Below are 22,159 nucleotides of genomic sequence, written 5' to 3'. Positions count from 1 at the left end.
GAAGAGGGGAGATGGAAGAACAGCTCTCTCGATGCAACTGGAACTCTGAGCGGCCATGTGAGCGAGGCCGGTCCTGTGTGCTGGGTGAGGAGACTCCTGGCGCATGCACCATCATGCCTGAGCTGCCTGGGAGCCAACCACCAGAGCTGTGGGTAGGCTATCCGGAACCTGCCAGTCCTCTGCCTTCCTGCTAACTGATGACAGACACATGAACAAGCCTAGATATAATAATGGATCTCGAGATGAGATCATCTGGGATTACCTGGGTGGGCCCTAAATCCAACAAGTATACTTATAAGAGATGCACAGAAGAGAAGACAGAAGAGGGTAAGGCCATGTGAAGGCCAAGGTAGAGATTGCAGTGATGCAGCTGCAAGCGAAGAAACCCTACCATTACCAAAAGCTAGAAGAGGCAAGGAACAAAATCTCTCTAGAACCTCTGGAAGGAGCATGCCCTGGCCCTGCTGACACCCTGGTTTTGAATTCTGGCTTCTGGAATTGTGAAGAGAAAGAGAATAAAGTTCTATTATTTTAAGGCAAAAAATTAAAAAGAAAAAGGAGAAGAACAGAATATAAAATAATAGAAGTTGAGGGTAGAGAGGGATCTTTGTAAGTCACTTAGTTAAACTGCTAGTATTTAAAGGACATATCTGATATGTCATGGAACGGGACAGAGGCTAAGGCAACAGGTAAGATCCTGGATGTTTAAATGATTACGCTGAGGTCTATGTCACAGGCCAGGACTACCTGTACTTTATAAGTCACCTTTGTTAAAACCAGAAAAAGGTGTCCCCCTGGACCAACACAGACTTCACAGACACTTGCCCTGGTTAAAGAAATGTGGGGCTGGATTTCAGTCTTCCCTTGCCCCCTTGGCTGTGAGTTTTCATGTGGTGCACAAAAGCCAAACATGTGGTCTTTCTACAAGCCAAAGAGAAATCTAGAAACCAGAATTCCTAACTCAGTTCATCTGAGAGCGAGGTAATTACAGTCAGCACAGTTTGAATCCAAAGGTTCCAACACACAATAACTATTCCAGCAATCAGGCAGAGATCAGGGTAGATAAGACTTGATAGTGATGGAAATCAAGGCACTGTTGTTTTGCTTGTTTGGATGTTTGAGACAGGGTCTTTCTCTGTTGCCCAGGCTAGAGTGCAGTGGTGTCATCATAGCTCATTACAACCTGAAACTTTGCGGGTTCAAAGGATCCTTCTGCCTCAGCTTCCTGAGTAGCTGGGACTACAGGGGCATGCCACCATGTTCAGCTAATTTTTCTATTTTTTGTAGAGATGGGGTCTCACTATGTTGTTCAGGCTGGTTTTGAACTCCTGGCCTCAGGTGATCCTCCCTCAAAGTGCTAGGATCACAGGCATGAGCCACTGTGCCTGGCCTTGAGGAACTGTTGATGCAAGATAAGAGTGGAATACAGAATGAATGAAGAATTCTTATCTCCAGAGGTCAAGTTCTAGTGGAGGATCTGAAGGGCTAAAGAAGAATGATGATAAAGGAGCAGCTTGGAAACTGGTCATGAAGCAGTGGTTGGCCTCTGTTATTTCTATTCCAGAGAAGTTCCCTCATGCTGAAGGGACATGTTTGAACTGAGATATGGGGGAACTGAATATGTGTATTGAGGGGACTGGGAATTGGTCTTTGGTGGGAAAACTAAACAAACAAACAAACAAAGAAAACAAACAAAAAATAGCCTCCATTTGATTTTGGAGCAAACTTGAGTTCCACCAGACATGAAACAGGACATATCTTCTCAATTTATCCACTTCAGTCCAATGTTGTTTTTAAGACTTGGACAAATAAATATGCAACTTTGTATTAGCACATTAGAACTATGTTGTGTAGCTCAATTTAAGATCAAGAAAGAATTTCAGGAACCATGGAAAGTATTCTATAACATTCCATAATCTGAGTCAGATTATATTGCTACTAGGGTCTTGCTCTGTCACCCAGGCTAGAGTGCAGTAGCGGGCTCATGGTTCACTGCAGCCTCAAATTCCTGGGCTCAAGGGATCCTCCTGCATCAGCCTCCTGAGTAGCAGGCACCACCACACCTGGCTAATCTTTTTTATTTTTTGTAGAGATGGGGTCTGGCCTTGTTGCTCAAGCTCATCTCTTGGCACCAAGCAATCCTCCTACCTCAGCCTCCCAAAATGCTAGGATTATAGGAGTGAGCCACTGCCCTTGCCTAGAATTTAGGTTTCTTTACAAAAACTTACATAGCCATTGATTATGACCTCAGGGCCTTTTGAATAACTACCAAAATGTCATCTAAGCTTTTAAACTGTCATTAAAGATTTTCAAATAGTTTAAAATTTTTTCATTAGGCAAATTTAGGGCATTTTATTTTATTATCAGAATTAACAGTATAACATTAATTTTCAAATTAAAACTATTCTGGTGTTAACTCTTTGCAATTTTAAGGATTAGAATTGCAATTACTGAATTACTGAAAGGTTAGTGTGGTTTTCTTAAAGTCTGGTCCCTTGAACACCAATCATGCAAGATGGTACTTTCTAATATAGATTCTGGGGTTAAAAATGTTTGAGAAACACTGGATACTCGTGTGCAGAAACACAAAACACATTATCCCATTAAACGTTCTGCAGTAAGAGAAGCTTTTAAAACTTTATCTAACCAAAAGTTTCCCAAAGTTATATGACTATAGTACTCTTTTTTTTTTTTTTGGACACAGAGTCTGGCTTTGTCACCCATGGTAGATAGAGTGCAGTGACATCATCGTAGCTCTCTGCAACCTCAAACTTCTAACCTCAAACTCCTGGGCTCAAGTGATCCTCCTGAATAGCTGGGACTATAGGCACATGCCATCATGCTCAGCTAATTTTTCTATTTTTAGTAGAGATGGGTCTCACTCTTGCTCAGGCTGGTCTGTAACTCCTGAACTCAAGTGATCTTCCCACCTAGGCCTCCCAGAGTGCTAGGATAACAGGCATGAGCCACTAAGGCTGGCCTCCTTTTTAGAGTAAAATTTAAATTTACTTAATATTGTTCCACTTACAGATTTTTGCATACTACACGTTCCTAAAATTTAGTGGCTTAAATTAACAGCAATCTCTTTTTTTAGCTCATCAATCTGCAATTTGGGTGGGGCTCAAGGGGAAAAGCTTGTCTTTTCTCTGCGTGGTGTCAGCAGGGGTAGATTGACTAGGGGATGAAAGATGAAGTTCAGGATGGTTCACTTATATTGCTGGCAGGTTCATGTTGACTGTCAGCTGGGAGTTCAATCAAGACTGAGGGTACAGGTCTCTACATGAGCCTCTCCATGGGTAGTTTGGGCTTCTTCAGACCATTGTGGTAGGTTCTATTTTGTAAATTATTTCTTATTTTTAAATTTTTTTAGAGATAGGGTCTTGTTCTTTTTCCCAGGCTGGAGTGCAGTGGCAAGATCATAGGTCACCGCAGCCTTAGACTCCTGGGCTCAAGTGATCCTCTTACCTCACCCTCACTAATAGCTGGGACTACAGGTGCATGACAGCTAATTTTTCTTATTTTTTGTAGAGACAGGGTTTTACTATGTTGCCCTGGCTGGTTTTGAACTCCTGGCCTCAAGTGATCGTCCTGCCTCAGCCCCCCAAAGCAATGGGATTACAGGTGTGAGCCACCGTATGCAGCATGGTAGTGGGTTCTAGGACAGAGTGTCCCAGGTAATAGGAAGTGGGAATTGCTAATTTCTCAAGGCTTGGGTTTGGAAACTGGCACAATGTCACTTTTGCTGTATTATGTTGGTTAAGCGGTCACAGATCCAAGATGCAAGAGGAGGAGACATAAACTCTTATCTCTTGATAGGAGGAGTTTCAAAGAATGTAGGGGTTATATGTTAAAATTATACATATAGGAAAATGTACAGATTCTAAGTCCAGAGTTTAGTGAATTTTGCACAGTAAACCCATCTATTCAATCAGCATCCAGAAGCCCCCTTTATGTCTTCTTCCAGTCACTACCCTCTCAAAAGCAACCAACATCTTGACCTTTAATACCAAAGATCAGTACAGGGTTTCTCAACATTAGCTGAATAATTCTTTGAGCTGTCCTGTGCATCGTAGATGTTCAGCAGCATCCCTAGCCTCTACCTACCACATGCCAATAGCGTCCCCTCCCCTAGTTGTGACAACTAAAAATGTCTCCACAAATTACCAAATATCACTGGGTTAAAAAATAATCTCTCTCATGTTATTTGTCTAAATCCCACTTAATCATCTAGAATGTAAGTTCCAAGAGACTGCAGGGATTTTTTTTTTTGGTCTGTTTTGATTTTGACTGATCCCTCAGTCCTAAGGATACTGCCTGCACACAGTAGAAAACTGATGACTATCTGTTGAACGAACGAATGAATGAAAGGTAGCAATTCTAAATAGTTTAATTTAAAGAGTCAACTCTGAAATATGTATTTTATTCAGCTGAACCCTTAATCACAAATCATTTTTGTTAGAAATGACCATTTTATGAAGTTGGCATTGGTATAAAATGCAAGAATATATTGCCTCTAACAGGAATCTACATTGGTTAATTTCCTCCTGTAGTAACACGAAATTTGAGCCATAGAAATGCAAAAGATTGGGATTTATCAGACAAATGGGCAGTGCCTTGTGATGGTGTTAATAATTTAATGTAATAAGCCTCCAATTGTGGTTTGTAATTGTCCTAACAGCTTTGTGAAATGGGAATGCACAGTAAGAAAGTTTTCATTAAGAACCTGGGAGAGGTACTAGGTCCTGAGAGATTAGAAGAGGAAAAGAAGAAGAGTATGACAGTAGTAGCACTCAGGTAGGGTAGTTATTTCTTTACAGCAGAAACTTGAAAATTCCTTTTATAAGACAGCCACTGATATTACTCTGAAAATTTCCCCCTCTCTCCCCAGTGGCTGTGTTAGTTTTTTCCCATCTCACTAGGCAAATTTCCTAAGTGTTACCCTGACAATAGTTTTAAGTGGAAACATGGTACTCCATGAATTTTGATGGATATTATTATGTCTTTCTTTTTGAGATTACTAACTGCATGTATTGACTCTTTAGTCACAATTATGTCAGAAAAATGAACACAATTACCTTACTAGTATATAAGGCAACTAAAATTATGGGTACAGTGAAAATAGAATTTTACAATTGCAAAGTTCTTAGAGATCATATAGTCATTTTGACGAGGTGAAGTGCTACAAAAATTTTACATTAGGAGTTACGCCATTTTCTGGGTCATTCTGAATTATTTTATCACCCTGAAGATACCTCTGTTAAAAGCGAAATTCCTGTGTAAGCCACAAAGTGTGGAGAAGTGGCTTGTCCAATGTCACAGAGCTAATGTCAGGACAGATAATTTGGAAGCAATGATCAAAACTATCACATCAAACATATGTCTTATGAAACAAAGATAGAACAAATGTAATACATAAAAGTAGAGAGGCTGGGTGAGGTGGCTGACGCCTGTAATCCTAGCACTCTAGGATGCTGAGGTGGGAGGATTGCTTGAGGTCAGGAGTTCAAGACCAGCCTGAGCAAGAGCGAGACCCCATCTCTACTAAAAATAGAAAAATTTGCAGGGTGTGGTGGTGCATACCTGTAGTCCCAGCTACTTGGGAGGCTAAGGCAGGAGGATCCCTCGAGCCCAGGAATTGGAAGTTGCAGTGAGCTATGATGATGCCACTGTACTCTATCTACCCTGGGAAACAGAGCAAGACTCTGTCTCAAAAAAAAAAAAAAATTAATGTTGACCATTCAAGTACTTAAACTTCAAAAGACGTTATAGTGTCTAGATTTTTAAACAGGAATTTGAATACCACTGGTAAAAGAAATATGTTTATACAGTTTTTATTTTCTAATTTCCCAAGACTTGGATATGTTAAGCCTTCTCATTACACTGCCAAATGCTTATGATTCATGCTAGCAGAAGTTACTAGGGATGAGGAGAAGGTGGGAGTGTGTGTGTAACAGTTCTGTATGACGCAGAAAGAGAGATGAATTAGGAGGGAAGATATTTTTAGATTCCTTTTTTGAAACAAAAAAAAGCTTAAATCAGGTGATTTGTTTACCTTTTTTGTTTTTCAAATAGGGAAAAAATGACCAAAAATGTGAATTGGAATTTTCTGAATCACACACAATTCTATTTCAGGAGAATAATTTTCATAATTGCAGGTTACTTTCTTAAAATACCTGAAAAAATTCCTCTCTAAAAATATACCTCCAGGATAGAAAAATGTATTTGTGTCACAGAGTACTTGTACATCAAAGGAATTTGCTACTTCCATCAAACCTACATGGTAGCATTTAAAGAACTAACTAGTAAATTTACTGTCTAAGACATAAGGAAGGGGAAAGGAACTGACATGTAATTTCTTTTACTAGGTATAAAATTTTAAAATTTTCATTCATTCATTCAAGAATAATTTATGAAATAGGAAGACACTGGGTTAGAGGCAGGGGGTACATGATGAATAGAACATAGTATAGTCCCTGCCCTCAAAGTACTTTCAGTCTAGAGGGAGAAACATACAGATACCTCGCCTACATACACAGATATACACATGCTCCCATGCAAACACACCTGCATATACCCATACACACATACATTCACACACATACTACACATTTACACAAAACATATATGCATGTTCACAAATACCCACTCACATACATATTCATATATAAACATATGCGTTTACATACGTGCTTGGGTGTTAACAAAGTACAGACAGTGAGTATAGTATGTTTTCAAGTTAAGAAGGAAAGGAGAAAGACATAACAGTGGCAGCTGTCTCAGTCCTGTGAGATAGCTATTACAAAAGCTCAGTGAGGGTAAGGAGACAGTCTTTGTGGAGTTGTTAAATACTAGGGAGTTAGGTTTACCAAGATCTGGATTTAATTGCAAATCTACCATTATTATCTGTGAAGCCACACCAAGTTATTTAACTGTCTGCCTCAGTTTTCCTCTCTTTTACATAGGGATTTTCATAGTATCTACCTCATAGGGTTGGTATGAGGTTTAAATAAAATGATGTGTGTACATCACTTAGCACAGTGCCTGGCATGTAGCAAGCACTCAGTACATACTAAATTTACAATTTTTAATGATAGCCTCATTATTATCAAGGAAGATTATTTACCAGGCAAATTGTGAAGATAGTACTCCCCTCCCTAAGCTGTTTAAAGAGAATGTCTTAAACTATTTTTAAGGTGAGTGGAGCCAAAAAATTGTGTATTAAATGAATACATGGTAACTGGTTAAACCTTACTTTTAAAGGTCTACAAGTTCAGGGAAGCCAAATTATGACTTATAAATAACATAAACACTGTGTATCATGGTGTTTACTGGGAAAATCTGAATCTGCCTAAATGACATCTTAGTATTACTAAATAATTTCTGTGGCTATAACTTTATGGTGAAAATGCATAACTTTTATTAACTCCATGATCATTTCACCAAAGTATGTCAGCTGGATACATCATTTATAGAATAATAACAACATTTGATATCATTCATTGATATGATGAGGCAATTCATAAAATAAGAAACAAAAGTTGTCAATATAGATATGAAAAGGTGTTACATCATTAATAATCAGGGAATTCTAAATTGAAATGACAGGTTATTTTGGGGCTATCAGCTTGGCAAAGACGAAAAAGATGGGTAATAGCTTGGGGCTGTTGAGGGTGTAGTAAAATTGGCATTCTTATGCATTGTTGATAGGAGTGTAAATTGGTACAATCAACCTTTCTACAGAACAATTTGGCAATACAGGTAAAAAAATTTAATATAGTCTTTGATTCATCAATTCCACTCCTTGAATTGTATCCTAAGAAAATACAAAAAGACAAATACACGAAGATGCTTGCATATGCCTGCTCACTGTGGTATTGTTTATGACAACAAAAAATTGGAAACCACCTAAATGCCTACTAATAGAGAAATGTTTAAGTAAGGTATGATACAGTTAGACAGTAGAACTCTATGCAGCTATTAAAAAGGGTAAGACAGATCTACCTGTGCCCGCATGGAAAGATCTCAATGTCCATATATTGGATGATTCTGTCATTGTATTTTAAAAAAAGGTATGAATAGAAAAAATACATACACCAAACTTTAAAAATAGAGTTATAATTTACATACCATATAATTCACCCACTGTAAGTGTACAATCCTCACTATAACCCAGTTACAGAATGTTTTTATTATTACCCCCAAAAGTTCCCTCATGCTCACAGGCTTAACTTTTTTGGACTGTATGCATTATTTTATTAAAAGGAAAAGCTTTCATAAGAGATTTGTTTCTTTTTTCCATAATATATGAAAAAAATCTATGAGAATATTTCTATTTCTTTTTTTTTTAAGGCTAGTCAAGTGAAGCAGTGGGAGTGGAGAAGGAACAAAGGAATATGTAACTGGTTGTGATCAATTAGTTGTAAAAATTTTAATTAACTAGGTTTTTTTTTTTGTTTGTTTTTTGATACAGAGTCTCGCTCTGTTGCCCAGGCTACAGTGCAGTGGCATTGTCATAGCTCACCGCAATCTCAAACTCCTGGGCTCAAGCCTATTTCTTAATGGTATCTGAACTTTATCTGCTTTGTTAGTGATTTTTTGAAAACCATTTTATTGAAATATGATTGACATACAAAAAACTGTTCATATTTAATGTACACAACTTGATGAGTTTGGAGATAAGTGTACATCACCACCACCTATGGCGTAAACATTATCCATCATCATATGCTTGACTTTTAACAATGGTTAGGTTGGGGATGAATTTGAATAGGGGGAAGGCAGGAGGAGAGAATTACAGATAGCTTCATACTTTGTAATTTCTGTATTATTTGAATTATTTACAACAAGAATACTATCTTTTAATTTGAGAAAACAGTAAAGGCTTTTTCTATTTTGAAAAGAACATAAAAAGGAAACAGACGTATACCTGTTGACCAAAATCTACTTCTGGTAATTTATTCTGAGAAAATAATCAAATATGTGGAAAAGGATTTGTATACAAAGATATTTATCCATGTTTTATTTAAAACAGAAATATTATAAATAATCTAAATATCTCATGATGGAAGAGAACAATTACTAATTGTACTAAAATATGACAAGTGCAGGATGCAAACCTTTATATGTAGCATAATCTCATCTACATAAAAAAAGTTAATGCACAGCCAAAAAAATCCTACTTGGAAATACAATAAAATCTTACCAATGGTTATGTCTAGATGGTAGAATTAGAGTACTGTTTTCTTCTTCGTGCATTTCTTCATTTTCTCCATAAATGACACTAATTAAAAATAGATTAATTATGGCATTGTTTTCACAGGTGTATACATTTATCAAAACATTTAAAAGCACATGTTTTAAATATCTACTGTTTATATCAATATACCTCAATAACACTTTTTAAAAAAGAAGTATCTTGAGAAACCAAATAATTTTAAGCCACTGGAAGTGGAAGTACTGGAAGAGGGGTTCTGTTATACCATTTTGGGGGCTGGAGGGCAAAATGGTTGAGGTGGGCATTATATGAATAGCAACATTGCCTCTGCTCCAGATACCTCCGTTCATTCATTCACCATATCTGCCTGCCCATTATATTGCCAGGAATGTTGCCAGGTACTTGGATATCATGAAGAACAACAAACCACTGCCCTGAAAGGGCTTGGGTCTGGTGGAGGTGGGGAAGATAGGCCACCGACTGACAGATTCCAACCAACGCCCACACTGCCCCACTAGGCAGTGCTGCCCAAAGGGCCCGGAGGCAGATCAGGAAGCGAGGGCCTTAGTTCAGGTGGAGTCACGAAGGGTGGCACCAGGTTTACGGCTGTGGAGGTGGCCACAAGTTAGGTCACCTTCAAGGGAGTGTCACGTTCATCACTTGGGAAGTGGGCTTAAACAATTTTTATCTATCTATGTTTATCTTACCCGCACACTTACAGCAGTAAGAACTAAGATTGAGCCTTTGCCAGGGCAGGCACCGTGCACAGGGCTCACATCCATTGCCTCATTTGCTCCTTGCCACAACCTTCAGGTGGGGACTATTAGGACCTTCCTTTCGCAGTGAGGAAACGGAGGCTCGGAGAGGTTACCTGCCCAAGGTCACAGAGCTCTGGCCCCAAAGCCGAAGCTCACATCCACCACACAGACTCCCCTCTCACTGTACTCTGTCTGGGGCCCGTTTAAGAGCGGAAAAAAGCCACTTTCGGGCCCCAAGCCGGACAGCTCACCTTTCACTCTTTACAATTTTTCCCAGATGCAGAATGGAGGCAACATCCGCTTCCACAATCAACAGGGTCGTGCCAAGGGGGGCCGCTCCACTAAGGCCGTGGACTGACAGGATTTGGGGCTTGGAGGGCAAATGGGGAACAACTGTCTGGACTCTAAGAGCACAAGCGTTCACCCCACCCTGAAAGACAAGCGCTAGCGAACCTCTCGGGGCCGCCAGCCGGCGGGATCCAACGCGCGTGCGCGAGGCCAGAGGGGACGCCCCCGCGCGAGCGCGCGGCGAGCCGGGCGCGTTATCTGGCGGGCGCGCAGCCGGGGGAGCGCGCGGGCGCGCTACGAAGTCGGCGTCGGCGTCGGCGCGCGCCAGGCCGAGGCTGTGTGGGCTGTGGAGGGAGCCAGGCGGAGGTGGCAGCGGCGGCGGCGCCCCAGAGCCGAGGGAACGCGCGGGCCTCGCGCCGCGGGAGCAGACGGCTGCGGAGGAGACCCCAGGCTCGTTGCCCGAGGCGGGAGGGCTCAGCCTCTTTACTGCCCGCCCCAGCGGCCGCCGGCCGCTTCCGTCGCCCGGAGCGGCCGCCGCCCCGGAGACTCGCCGTGACACGGGCCTAAGCCGCTGCGACTCGGGCGTCCGGACGGCTCGGACCCGTCGGGCCAGGCAGGTGCCGCCCCTCAGAGGGTGGGCCGGGGCCAAGGCGCCCACCCGCGCAGCCCGCGGGCCGGCTCGGCAGAGGGGCCGCCGCGCAGCCCCCCCACCGTGGGCCGGAGCCGAGTCGCCGCCCCGCCTTCTGGGGGACGGCCGGGCCGGAGCTGCGGGAGCCGGAGACCCCGCGCCGGCCGCCGCCCGCCGCCCGCCGGGCTCGCGCAGGAGAGGAGGGAGGGGAAACTTTGCCTTTTATTGTTTTTAGCCGTTAAGTGCAAGGAACTCTGTGTTGGAAGGAAAAATGTCCTTCTTCAATTTCCGTAAGATCTTCAAGTTGGGGAGCGAGAAGAAGAAGAAGCAGTACGAACATGTGAAGAGGGACCTGAACCCCGAAGAGTTTTGGGAGATTATAGGAGAATTGGGTGACGGAGCCTTTGGGAAAGTGTACAAGGTAAGAGGGAAAAAACGGGAAGTTGCACTTCTAAGATAAAACAGCCACTGGCCGGGAGTGGCACGAGGACTTCTCGCTCCTCTTGTCCCTTTCCTGTCTCTTGCCCCTTTTTTTGACTTTGTAGTGGTACGTTGAAACTTAGTTTATCCAAGGAGTAGCTAAGAAGTAGGGTTTACAGTTGAACAAAATGGGGCCTGGGTGTAGTTTAAAGAGCGATTGCTAAAGGGAGGCAGGGTTATACAGTCTACTATGTTGAACTTCAAAGGTAATAAGAGTGTTCTTTAATTTATAGGAGGGGTATGGTTGTACCCTTCTAGTATTTTAAAATCAGAAACTCTTTGCACTTTTCAGTGGATTTGTGTTGGTCCAGTAACTTTGCATTCGCATGCGGCTAGTACTAACAGTTCCGTTTTTAGAGTCCAGGGCATATATTTGGTTGTATCTATACTAATGCATAACCAGTTTGTTGGGATCAGAGCAAGGCGATTGCTACTTGCAGTCTATTCTTGAGTTGGTTGCTTGACAATGTACTATAAAATGGAGTAGAATTTCTGATAGAAAATTTCCGGAAGAAAACCTGCATGTGGTACAAGTTTCTGAATTTAATGACAATAAGCATTGACTAGAGGTCGATGTCAGTGCTTAAGAAATAAAACACGCAGACACACACACACACACACACACACACACGTGTTTATTTATTTCAATGGAAAGAGGTTCGGCATTTCAACCTGACGGCATTAATGTTAACTATTTACTGTCTCCTAAGGAGCATATGAATGATGTCATCGGAATATTTTCATCCTGAAGGGTGAGGTTTTTATGAGACACAGTTTAGGGGCAGGACCCACAGGGTTGCCTAGAAGTGAAAACATAAATAAATAACTTAAGTTTATACAGAGTGTTGTAGTTTTTAAGTATTTTCAAATAATTTGGCCCCTACAAAAATCCTACGAGGTAGGTAGGGTCAGTAGTAGTATCTACATTTCACTGATGAGAATACTGAAACTCAGAAATTGTTCACAGTCACACGAGTCACAGCCTAGACTTGAACTCAGGTCTTCTGACCCCCCGTATTCAGTACTGTTTTTTACTTTAACATCTGTTGGTAGAAATGATAGCATTTTCCTGCTTTCTAAGCACCATTACGCCGTTGCCCTGCCTGGAATGCGTCTTGTCAAAGCTCTAGTCCTCATTCTTTACCCAGGCTGAAATATCCACTCCTTTCTGTATGCTTTCAAAACACATTGTTCACCTGGTTGCGACAGCACTTGTCATTTATTGCAGTTAATGTGTTTATGTTTCTATAATAAAATTAGGGGCCAAAATTATGGTATACATTTGGGTTCATCCATTGCGTTAGCACATAATGCATTTATCTCTTTATTTGTTGAAATGAAAGAATATATTTTACCTACATGTGAATGCTATTGAACCTGTCATATGCAGTGAAAGTTGGAAAAGTAAACTTAATTGTGTGGAGGGTAGGGGGTGGGTTTTAGCAAGAGTTATATAAGATGAGGGGCAGGAAGGGCTTCGGTGTAGTGGGAAGATCACTCCTGGGGATCAAGAGCTGTGTTTCAGTGCTAGCTGTCACAAACCAGCTTAACTTGTCTGGACCTCCATTTTCTTAGCTGTAAAATCATAGATTTCCCTAAAAGTTTGTTTAGATTCTTTCACCCATTAAAGTTCTGTGTGTATGCAGATAGCCAGGAAAGGCAAAAATAAATTCTCAAGGCATCTAGAATCTTGTAGTTAGAAGGTGATAAGTGATTATGGACAGTTTTCATGGTGTAAATATGTTGTTTTATCTAATATAAAGAGCTTAGTATTAAGAGTACTGGCTCTGGAGTTGGACTGTATCTCTGCTCCCTCACTCAATAGCAGCATGTGACCTTGGGCAGGTTACTTATTTGTTTTGTGCCTAACTTTTCTCATTAGTAAGGTCTATTCCTCAGGGTGTGAGGACTAAAGGAGATAATAAATAAATATAAGGCACATAGAAAGAGCTCAGTAAATGGTAGAAATTACTCTTATTACACTTAGAGCTCATAGAAGCAAAACATGGGATGAGACAGGAAAAGGAACCAAGAATATTATAAACCATTTTCTTGGTTTTTGTTGGCACAGGCAGATTGTGTGTTAAATTATTAATATTTCATGAGGCCTTCTACAAAGTTACATATCTTCATATGGTGACATATTAATTGAAAACTTTCTGAACAATAAGAGACTTTCTCTTTGTAGTTGAATACTATAAAATTATGTCAAGGATAATTTCTGAGGGCTTGATGACTGTGTTTTAGGATGAAATTTGCGTGGGTTCTTTCTGTTCCCTTTCACTACTCTATACTTCCAACTGCCCTAGTCCTAGGGTGTAAGATTTTTTTAGAAAAAAGAAGATTTGAAATTAAAACTGGTCTGATCTTTTTTGGCCTCTTTTTCCTAAGTTTTTGTTTTTCAAGATTCCCTAGAAATTGAGAATTTATTTATAAACTTCCTTCTGTTTGGGAGAAAAAGCTGTCAAACCTTAATATTGTATGTAACGGTATGTAGTAGAAAATTGTTTATAAAATTGATTCTAACTATCATTTGTTTATGGAAATTGGTAACTGTTACAAAGATTAAATTTTACGTACAGATTGAGTATCCCTTATCCCAAAAGCTTGGGACTGGAAGTGTTTTGGATTTCAGATTTTTTTTCGGATTTTGGGATATTTGTGTTGTATTTACTGGTTGAGCATCTGAAAATCTGAAGTCCAAAATGCTCCAGTGAGCATTTCCTTTGAGTGTTGTGTCAGCACCCAGAGAGTTTCAGATTTTGGAGCATTTGGGATTTTGGATTTCTGGATTTGTGATACTCAACCTATAGGTAATCATGTTGTGTATTTAGTTTATTTGAATCATTTTTCCATCATATAGTTGTGTTCCTTCCACTTTTCTCTTTTAAAAATAGTATTTGACATGTAAATGAAGATATGTCATACCCTTCACAATTTTTTTAATTTTTGGATTTCTATTATTTTTAACAGAAAAAAAAAGACATGAAATTGTGAATTGGATTGCATTTTTAGAAAGCTATTTTATCTATCAAAATAGGTGAAGTTGAACTGCTTGCTGTGTGCTGTATGGAAATGATTTTTTTATGATAACTGATGGGTGTGTGCCTTTTTAAAAAATAGTGGAATATATAATCGTTGTATTGGAGAGTACAGAAACATATGTACATTTAGCAAAAAATAATGTGAATTCCTATTAGAAACAATCAGGTTGAGGAATTCTGCCAACACCCTGCAGTTACTCCTGCTTCTTTTCTGTTTTTGGTTCTTTCTCTCTCCCTAAAGGAAACCACCATCCTAACTTATTAATTTATTCGCTTTTCTTTATAGTTTACTATCTAGGTTTGTATCCCTAAACATTGTAAATTTAGGTTTGTATGCACTTGAACTTTATATGAATGAAATCATATTGAATGTATTCTGTCGTGTCTTGCCTCTTTCAAAATCAACGTTATTTTTGTTAGGCTCATCTTTGTTACTGCCTAGAGCTGTAGTTAGGTCGCTTTCATTGTGGCATAGTATTCCATTATATGATTTTATCTCCGATTATTATTTACCATTGTACTATTAGTGGACATATCAGTCATTTCCAGTTTTTGGCAGTTACACATATTGCTGGTGCAAATATGCATGAGTTTTGCTAAAACTTAATCCAGGAGTGGAATTTTTGGGTTATAGGGTAGTTATACAATCTGATGGTATATTTTTTACTGTGGTTTTAATTCACCTTTCTCAGATTACTAATAAGTAATTCTTTTCATATCTTTGTTGGTAATTTGGATTTCTTCTTTTGTGTTCCAGTCTCTTACTCATTTTTCTTTTCTTTTTGTTTCTTTCTCTCTTTCTCTTTCTCTCTTTCTCTCTCTCTCTCTCTCTCTCTTTCTTTCGACAGGGCTAGAGTGCAGTGGCATCATCATAGCTCACTGCAACCTCCAACTCTTGGGCTCAAGCGATCCTCCTGCTTTCGTCTTCTGAGTAGCTAGGACTATAGGTGTGTGCTACCACGTCCAGCTAATTTTTGTAGAGATGGGGTCCTACTGTGTTGCCCAGGCCTGTCTCAAATCCTGGCCTCAGGTGATCCTATCTATTGCTTTGGCCTCCCAAAGTGTGGGGATTACAGGTGTGAGCCAGCGCACTCGGCCTATTATTCATTTTTCTATTGATGTCTTTTTCTTGTTTATTTGTAGAGACTGTGTATGTATATGTATTTACATGCATATGCATGTATGTATTTTGGATTTTAACCATTTGGTATTCATAGTTATTGCAAATATATTCTCATTCTTTGACTTGTCTTTCCATTCTTATTATAGTGTCTTTTTATGAACAGAATTCTTGATTTTTAATGTAGTCCAATTTGTCAGTTTTTTCCTTTACAGTTAATGCCTTTTGTGTGACGTTTTAAGACATTCTTTCATAACCTGTGATCATGAAGATAATTTCCTGTATTCTAAAAGCCTTATTGTTTTTAACAGTTAGGTCTATAATCCACATAGAATAGATTTTTGTAAATGGTATGAGGTAGGAATCCAATTTCATTTTTTTCCCCATGTGGTGGATACCCAGTTGCCCTAGAATTATTCACTAGGGGGAGAAATATTTCCCCACTGCTCTGCAGTGGCCTATTATATAACACATGTCTTTTTCTGCAATCTCTATTCTTTTCATTGATATATTTGTCTATTCCTGTACGAGTATCCCACTGTCTTAATTAGGAAAGCATTAAAACAAATCTCTGCTAGATTTAGGGTTCCCCTTGTTCTTCTTCAACATTGTCTGCTATATTCTTGGCCCTTAAGGACTTCAGTATACATTTTAGAATTAACTTGGTTGAATTTCACAAAGAAACTACTGTGTTTTTTTCTTTTTTTTGAGAGATTTTATTGAGTTTATAAATGAGCTTTGGAAAAATTAACCTCTCTATGGATATTGAGTCTTCCCATCTATGCATATATTTTCTCTATATTTAGGTCTCTTTAGTATCTCTCAATAATGGGTTATAATTTTTTCTCTAGAAGTCTTGGGAACATAAACTACTTCAAGCGTGTCTTAAATACTTTGTTTTTCCTATTGGAATGTGCTTCTTGTTTTTGTTGTTTACTACCTATCATAGCCTTCTGAGAAAGGCATGGAAAATATGTTTTTAAAGACTTTGCCTGTCTGAATATGTCTTTATTATAATGTCATACTTAATGTATAGAATTCTAGTTCAAAAATAAGTTTTTCTTGGAATTTTTAAGATGTAGAATTTGTTAGAATTTTGAAGACTTTGTTCCATTCATTGTCTTTTGGCTTCAAGTATTGCTGTTGAAAGTCTGATGGCATTTTGTTTCCTGGATCCTTTGTGACCTTTTTCTCTTAATAGCTTTTAGGATTTTCTTTTTATCCCTTGTTCATGGTAATGTACTTTGATGTAGGCCTCTTTTTTTTTTCTCCTTTCATTTTAGGAGATCCTTTGTTAGTCCTTTCAATCCAAATACCTGTGTCCTTCAGTTCTGTGACATTTTCTTGTATTATTTATTTGATAGCCTGCCCACCCCCTACCCCCATGGCTCTTGCCATCCATGGTCTTAAGATTCTCCATGTCTCTGAATTCAGTGGACACTTCTATCTTACTTGACCTCTCAGGAGCATTTGAAACATTTGACCATTCTTTCCTTTAAAAAGATCATCTTTTGGCTTTTAGGTCACCGTACTCTTGATTTTTCTTCTACCTCTGTGTCTGTGTCTCAGACTCCTTTGCTGGCTCTTCCTCTTTGACTTTCAAATACTGAGATTCCACAGGGCTTGGGTGTCGGTCCTCTTCTCCTTTTCTTATGAGACTACGTCTTCTCCCATGGCTTCAATTACCATCTAAATGCAATTTATGTATCTACCCCAAGACCTCCCTTTGTAACTCCACATCCACACATCCAGCTGCCTATTAGAGATTTCCTCTTGAGTGTCTCACAGATACCTTAAACTGGCAAGTCCAAAACCTGAACTAATTCAGCTCATGATGTTAGCCCCAAATTCTTTCCTCCTGTGTTCTCATTCAGTAATTGTCATCTCCATCTACTGGTTGCGTAGGCCAGAGACCTTGAGGTCACTCTTCTTTTTTTTTTTTTTTTGGGAGATAGAGTGACACTCTGTCGCCTGGCTGCAGTACAGTGGCATCATCAAAGCTCATGCAACCTCAGACTCTTGGGCTTAAGTGATCCTCTTGCCTCAGCCTCCCAAGTAACTGGGACTACAGGCAGATGCTGCTGTGCCTGGATAATTTTTCTATTTTTATTCTTTGTTTTTTGTAGAGATGGGGTCTGGCTTTGTTGCTCAGGCTGGTCTCAAACTCCTAACCTCAAGTGATCCTCCGGCCTCTGCCTCCCAGAGTGCTAGAATTACAGATTACAGGTGTGAGCCACCACGCCCGGCCACTCTGTCTTAAAGTTTTAATATTTTTCTGTTTAAGTTCTGCATTAACTCATTCAATTTTTGCCTTCAGATTTTATCTTTTCAATTGCTCTTTTGAATGGGATATTTCTCCCATTATTATTTTTTGTCACCATTATATCCTAAATCTCCCATTATGTTTTGCAATTAATGTTTGGATGTGGGAAAGCTATTAATTATTGTTACTTCTGTAGTTTCTTAACCTTATTGAATTCTCTTGTTTATTTTCCCCCCAGCATTCTTATGAAAATTTTCAATCCTATAAAAAGATTGAGAAAATTGTATAGTGAACAAACATACACATATCAACTACTTAGATTCTACTGTTTATATTTTGTTATATTTGGTCTGTTACACATCTACCCATCTAATCATCCATTTATCCATTCACATCTCTTATATCTTTTTCATTCTGTTCTCTTAAAGTTTTTCTCTTTTTTTCAATTATTTATATTCCTTGTTGCTTTCATTTGTCTGATGATGTTGATTAATTATTCCTGAAAAATTTTAAATGATCTGACATTTGAAGTGCTAGCAATTTTAGTGAATTATTTTATAATATATTTTCTGGCATAATTTTTAACTTTTAAACTTTCTTTTAAGCTTTTAAACTTTTTGGCAGAAGTTTAAACTTTTAAACTTTCCATCTTAGTTTTCTGTTTTACACCAGAGAGTTATTGTTTGTATGCTGACATAGACTTCCAGATGGTGACATAAAACTATATTCCCATTTCTCTTCTTTGTAAATCTCTTTAAATTTACACAGATCTTTTCCCAATTCAGTAACAGAAGCAATTCATTCTTATTTTGCCACAGTAATCTATACCAAGGTATACTTCTGCTTGAATGTATGATGCTGTTGCTGTTACTGTATAAACTGTTGCATTTTTGTTATAAAAATCTGTCACTTTTAGGTACTAAAATGGGAACTGAGATGATTCTGAAATTTAATAACTTTAAGAATTATTTGAAATTTAAGAATTTTAATGGAAAATACTTATCTGAATTTCAGTGAATAATTTTTTTTTCCTAGAGATGAATCATTTTCAGAAGTTTTTAAGTGGATAATCTCATCTCAAAGTTAAAAGAAAAAAAATATCAAGACCAGGACAGTTGCTTTATATCCCTGTGTTTCTTATTCTCCTCCTGTTTTTTATCTGTAAGGACATAAACACCGAATGTACACATGGAGTATAAAAACAGAATATTTTGTTGTTTCTTGTTCTTTTATTTTATAAGGTGGTCAATTTTTCCAGTTTGCCAGCTTATCAGCTTACAGTTTTTCCTATAAATTAGTGCGTAAATATTAATCTGAGTGCTTTCTTTAGAAAGGGAAGGTATTTGAATCCTTGTCTGTCCATCCATCCTTCCTTCTTTCCCTCCCTTTTCTTCTTTCCCTCCCCCTTTCCTTCCATTGTTCTTCTTTCCCTCCTTCTTTCCTTTCTTCTTTGTCATGACCCAAAAAGTGTGAGCAGAGTTAATAAATTTCATTTTTTTTGTATGGTATTATTTTAGTATCTCACTTTTAAAGAAATACACTAGAAATCAAGATATCTTGTTTCATTTTTACTTGTAAAGCATATATACTTTATTTCCAGTTGGTATATTGTATGGCATGAAATTTATGAAATCACTTAAAATTGTAAGGGTCTGTGTTATGGCTTGTTAATATTCAGTGATAAGTAATATTACACAGTTTATTTCAGAATATCCCACCAAAATTTCATAAAGAATGGCCAAGAAACTAACATAGCATATCTAATTTTGTTTCTTTAAACCAGCCTTGTTAGAGCACGTTTTGATTTGCTGGCCCCTTTTTTCTAGTCTGTGCCCTCATGGATGTGAAGTAGTATCTTCCCTGATAACTAATGAGGTTGAGCTCCTTTTCATGTTTATTGGCCATTTGGATTTCCTGTTCTCTGAAGTGCTTGTTAAGGCCTTTTGGGCTCTATTTCTTTTTCTCATTGATTTATGGGAGTCTTTATATATTCTGGTTACTAATCCTTTGTTGGTTATTATGATGCACACATTTTCTCTTGCTTTGTGGTTTGTCTTTTCATTTTCTTTATGATGTCCTTTTTTTGTATAGACATTTAAAATTTTAACATCCAATTTAGTAACTTTTTTCCACATAGTTACTGCTTTTTGTCTTAAGAAATTCATCGCTACTCAAGATGGTTAAGATGCCCTGCTACATTATTATTATTATTATTTTTTAAAAGATGGGGTCTTGCTCTTCCTTGGGCCTGCTGGTACATTATTTTCTTAAAGTTTTGTAGCATTGCCTTCTACATTAGGTCTATAATTAAACTGGTATTGATTGTTGCCTGTAGCATGAGGTGAGGGTCCGATTTCATTTTTTCTATGTAGATACCCAGTTGTCTTGGCACTATTTACTGAAAAAGACCATCCTTATTGCTTTGCAATGCCTCCGTCATATATTGGATGTCCATTGCACATGGTATATTTCTATGACATTTATTATTTTAGGTTAAATTTCTAGAAGGAGAATTATTAGGGCAAAATAAGTGATTATTCTTTGAAATTAGAAAGGTTGTGCAAATTTATTTATTTATTGTTTTCAAGTTTTTTCCCAATTTTTTTATTGTGGTAAAATACACATAAAATTTACCATCTTGACTATTTTTTAATATATAATTCATTGGTAATAAATACATTCATACTGTTGTACAACCATCATCACCATCTATCTCCATGCCTCTTTTCATCTTATAAAACTGAAACTCTATACCCATATAAAGTATTTAGCACAGTGTATAGCATGTATTAATTAACATTTATGTTTTTAGGCCATCTTTAAAAAATAGTATGTCAAGAAAATGAGAAGACAAGCCACAGACTAGGAGAACATATTTGCAGAACACACATCTGATAAGGGAATGTTATTAAAAATGTACAAAGAACTCTTAAAACTCAACAATGAGAAAACAAACAGCCCAATTAGAAAATGGACGAAGGCTGGGCGAGGTGGCTCACGCCTGTAATCCTAGCACTCTGGGAGGCCGAGGCGGGTGGATTGCTCGAGGTCAGGAGTTCGAGACCAGCCTGAGCAAGAGTGAGACCCTGTCTCTACTAAAAATAGAAAGAAATTAGCTGGCCAACTAAAATATATATAGAAAAAATTAGCCGGGCATGGTGGCACATGCCTGTAGTCCCAGCTACTCGAGAGGCTGAGGTAGTAGGATTGCTTAAGCCCAGGAGTTTGAGGTTGCTGTGAGCTAGGTTGACGCCACGGCACTCTAGCCAGGGCAACAAAGTGACACTCTGTCTCAAAAAAAAAAAAAAAAAAAAAATGGGCAAAAGATTTGAACAGACACCCACCAAAGACATACAGTTAGCAAATAAGCATGTGAAAAGATAACATTGTATGTCATTAGGGAATTGCAAATTTAAAACAAGATACAGCTACCACTGCACACCTATTAGACTGGTGAAAATCCACAGTGGCAACACCAAATGCTGGTGAGGATGTAAAATAGCAGGAATTTTGTTCATTGTTGATGGGTATGCATAATGGTACAGCTATTTTGAAAGACGGTTTGGCAGTTTCTTATGAAACTAAACATGCTCTTACCATACAGTTTAGCCATTGTATTCCTTGGTATTTACCTAAATGTGTTGAAAACTTAAGTCTCCACAGAAACCTGCACATGCATGTTTATCACAGCTTTATTCATAATTGCCAGAACTTGAAAACAACCAACATGTCCTTTAGTAGGTGAACGGATGAACTGTGTTACATCCAAACAATGGAATATTATTCATTGCTAAAAAGAAAAAGCTATTAAGCCATGAAGACATTGAGGAGTCTTAAATGCATATTACTAAGAAAGCTAATCTGAAAGGTCTACATACTCTATGATTTCAACTACCCGACATTCTGGAAAAAAAAAGACTATGGAGGAAGTAAAAAGATCAGTAGTTTCCAGGGATTAGGGGAAGGGAGGGGTGAGGAGGCTGAGCATATAGGATTTTTAGAGTGGTGAACTTTTCTGTATGTTGTTATTAATGTAATGGTGGGTACATGTCATACATTTGTTGAAACCCATAGATATACAACACTAAGAGTGAACCCTAATGTAAACTATGGACTTGGGGTACTAATGATGTGTTAATGTAGTTTAATCAATTGTAACAAATGTCCCACTCTGGTGCAGAATGTTAATAGTGGGGAAGGTTATATATATGTCGGGGCAGGGAGTATAAGGGAACTCTGTTCTTTCTGCTCAATTTTCCTGTGAACCTAAAACCAATCCAAAAAAGAAAATCTATTAAAATAACAACAAATTTTTGAAAAGTATGCACTTTAAATGTGATACTTCTGATCCTTTCAATTTTTAG

The 22,159-nt window shown here is 38.4% G+C and overlaps 1 protein-coding gene across 2 annotated transcripts in view; it reads left to right on the top strand.

Moving 5' to 3' along the window:
- The first annotated feature begins 10,564 nt into the window (after nt 1-10,564).
- Nucleotides 10,565-22,159, top strand: part of SLK (STE20 like kinase) — a 50,734-nt gene continuing 39,139 nt past the window's right edge. For both annotated transcript variants that reach the window (XM_045568862.1, XM_045568861.1), the window contains exon 1: nt 10,565-11,309. In XM_045568862.1, coding sequence (XP_045424818.1) covers nt 11,160-11,309 — 150 coding nt within the window. In that variant the 5' untranslated portion in view covers nt 10,565-11,159. The remainder of the gene's footprint in view (nt 11,310-22,159) is intronic.

The sequence above is a fragment of the Lemur catta genome, chromosome 14 (assembly GCF_020740605.2).
Source record: "Lemur catta isolate mLemCat1 chromosome 14, mLemCat1.pri, whole genome shotgun sequence".
In the NCBI taxonomy this organism is placed as follows: Eukaryota; Metazoa; Chordata; class Mammalia; order Primates; family Lemuridae; genus Lemur; species Lemur catta.
The sequence above is the reverse complement of the archived record's forward strand: the minus strand, read 5'-3'. Positions and strand labels throughout refer to the sequence as shown.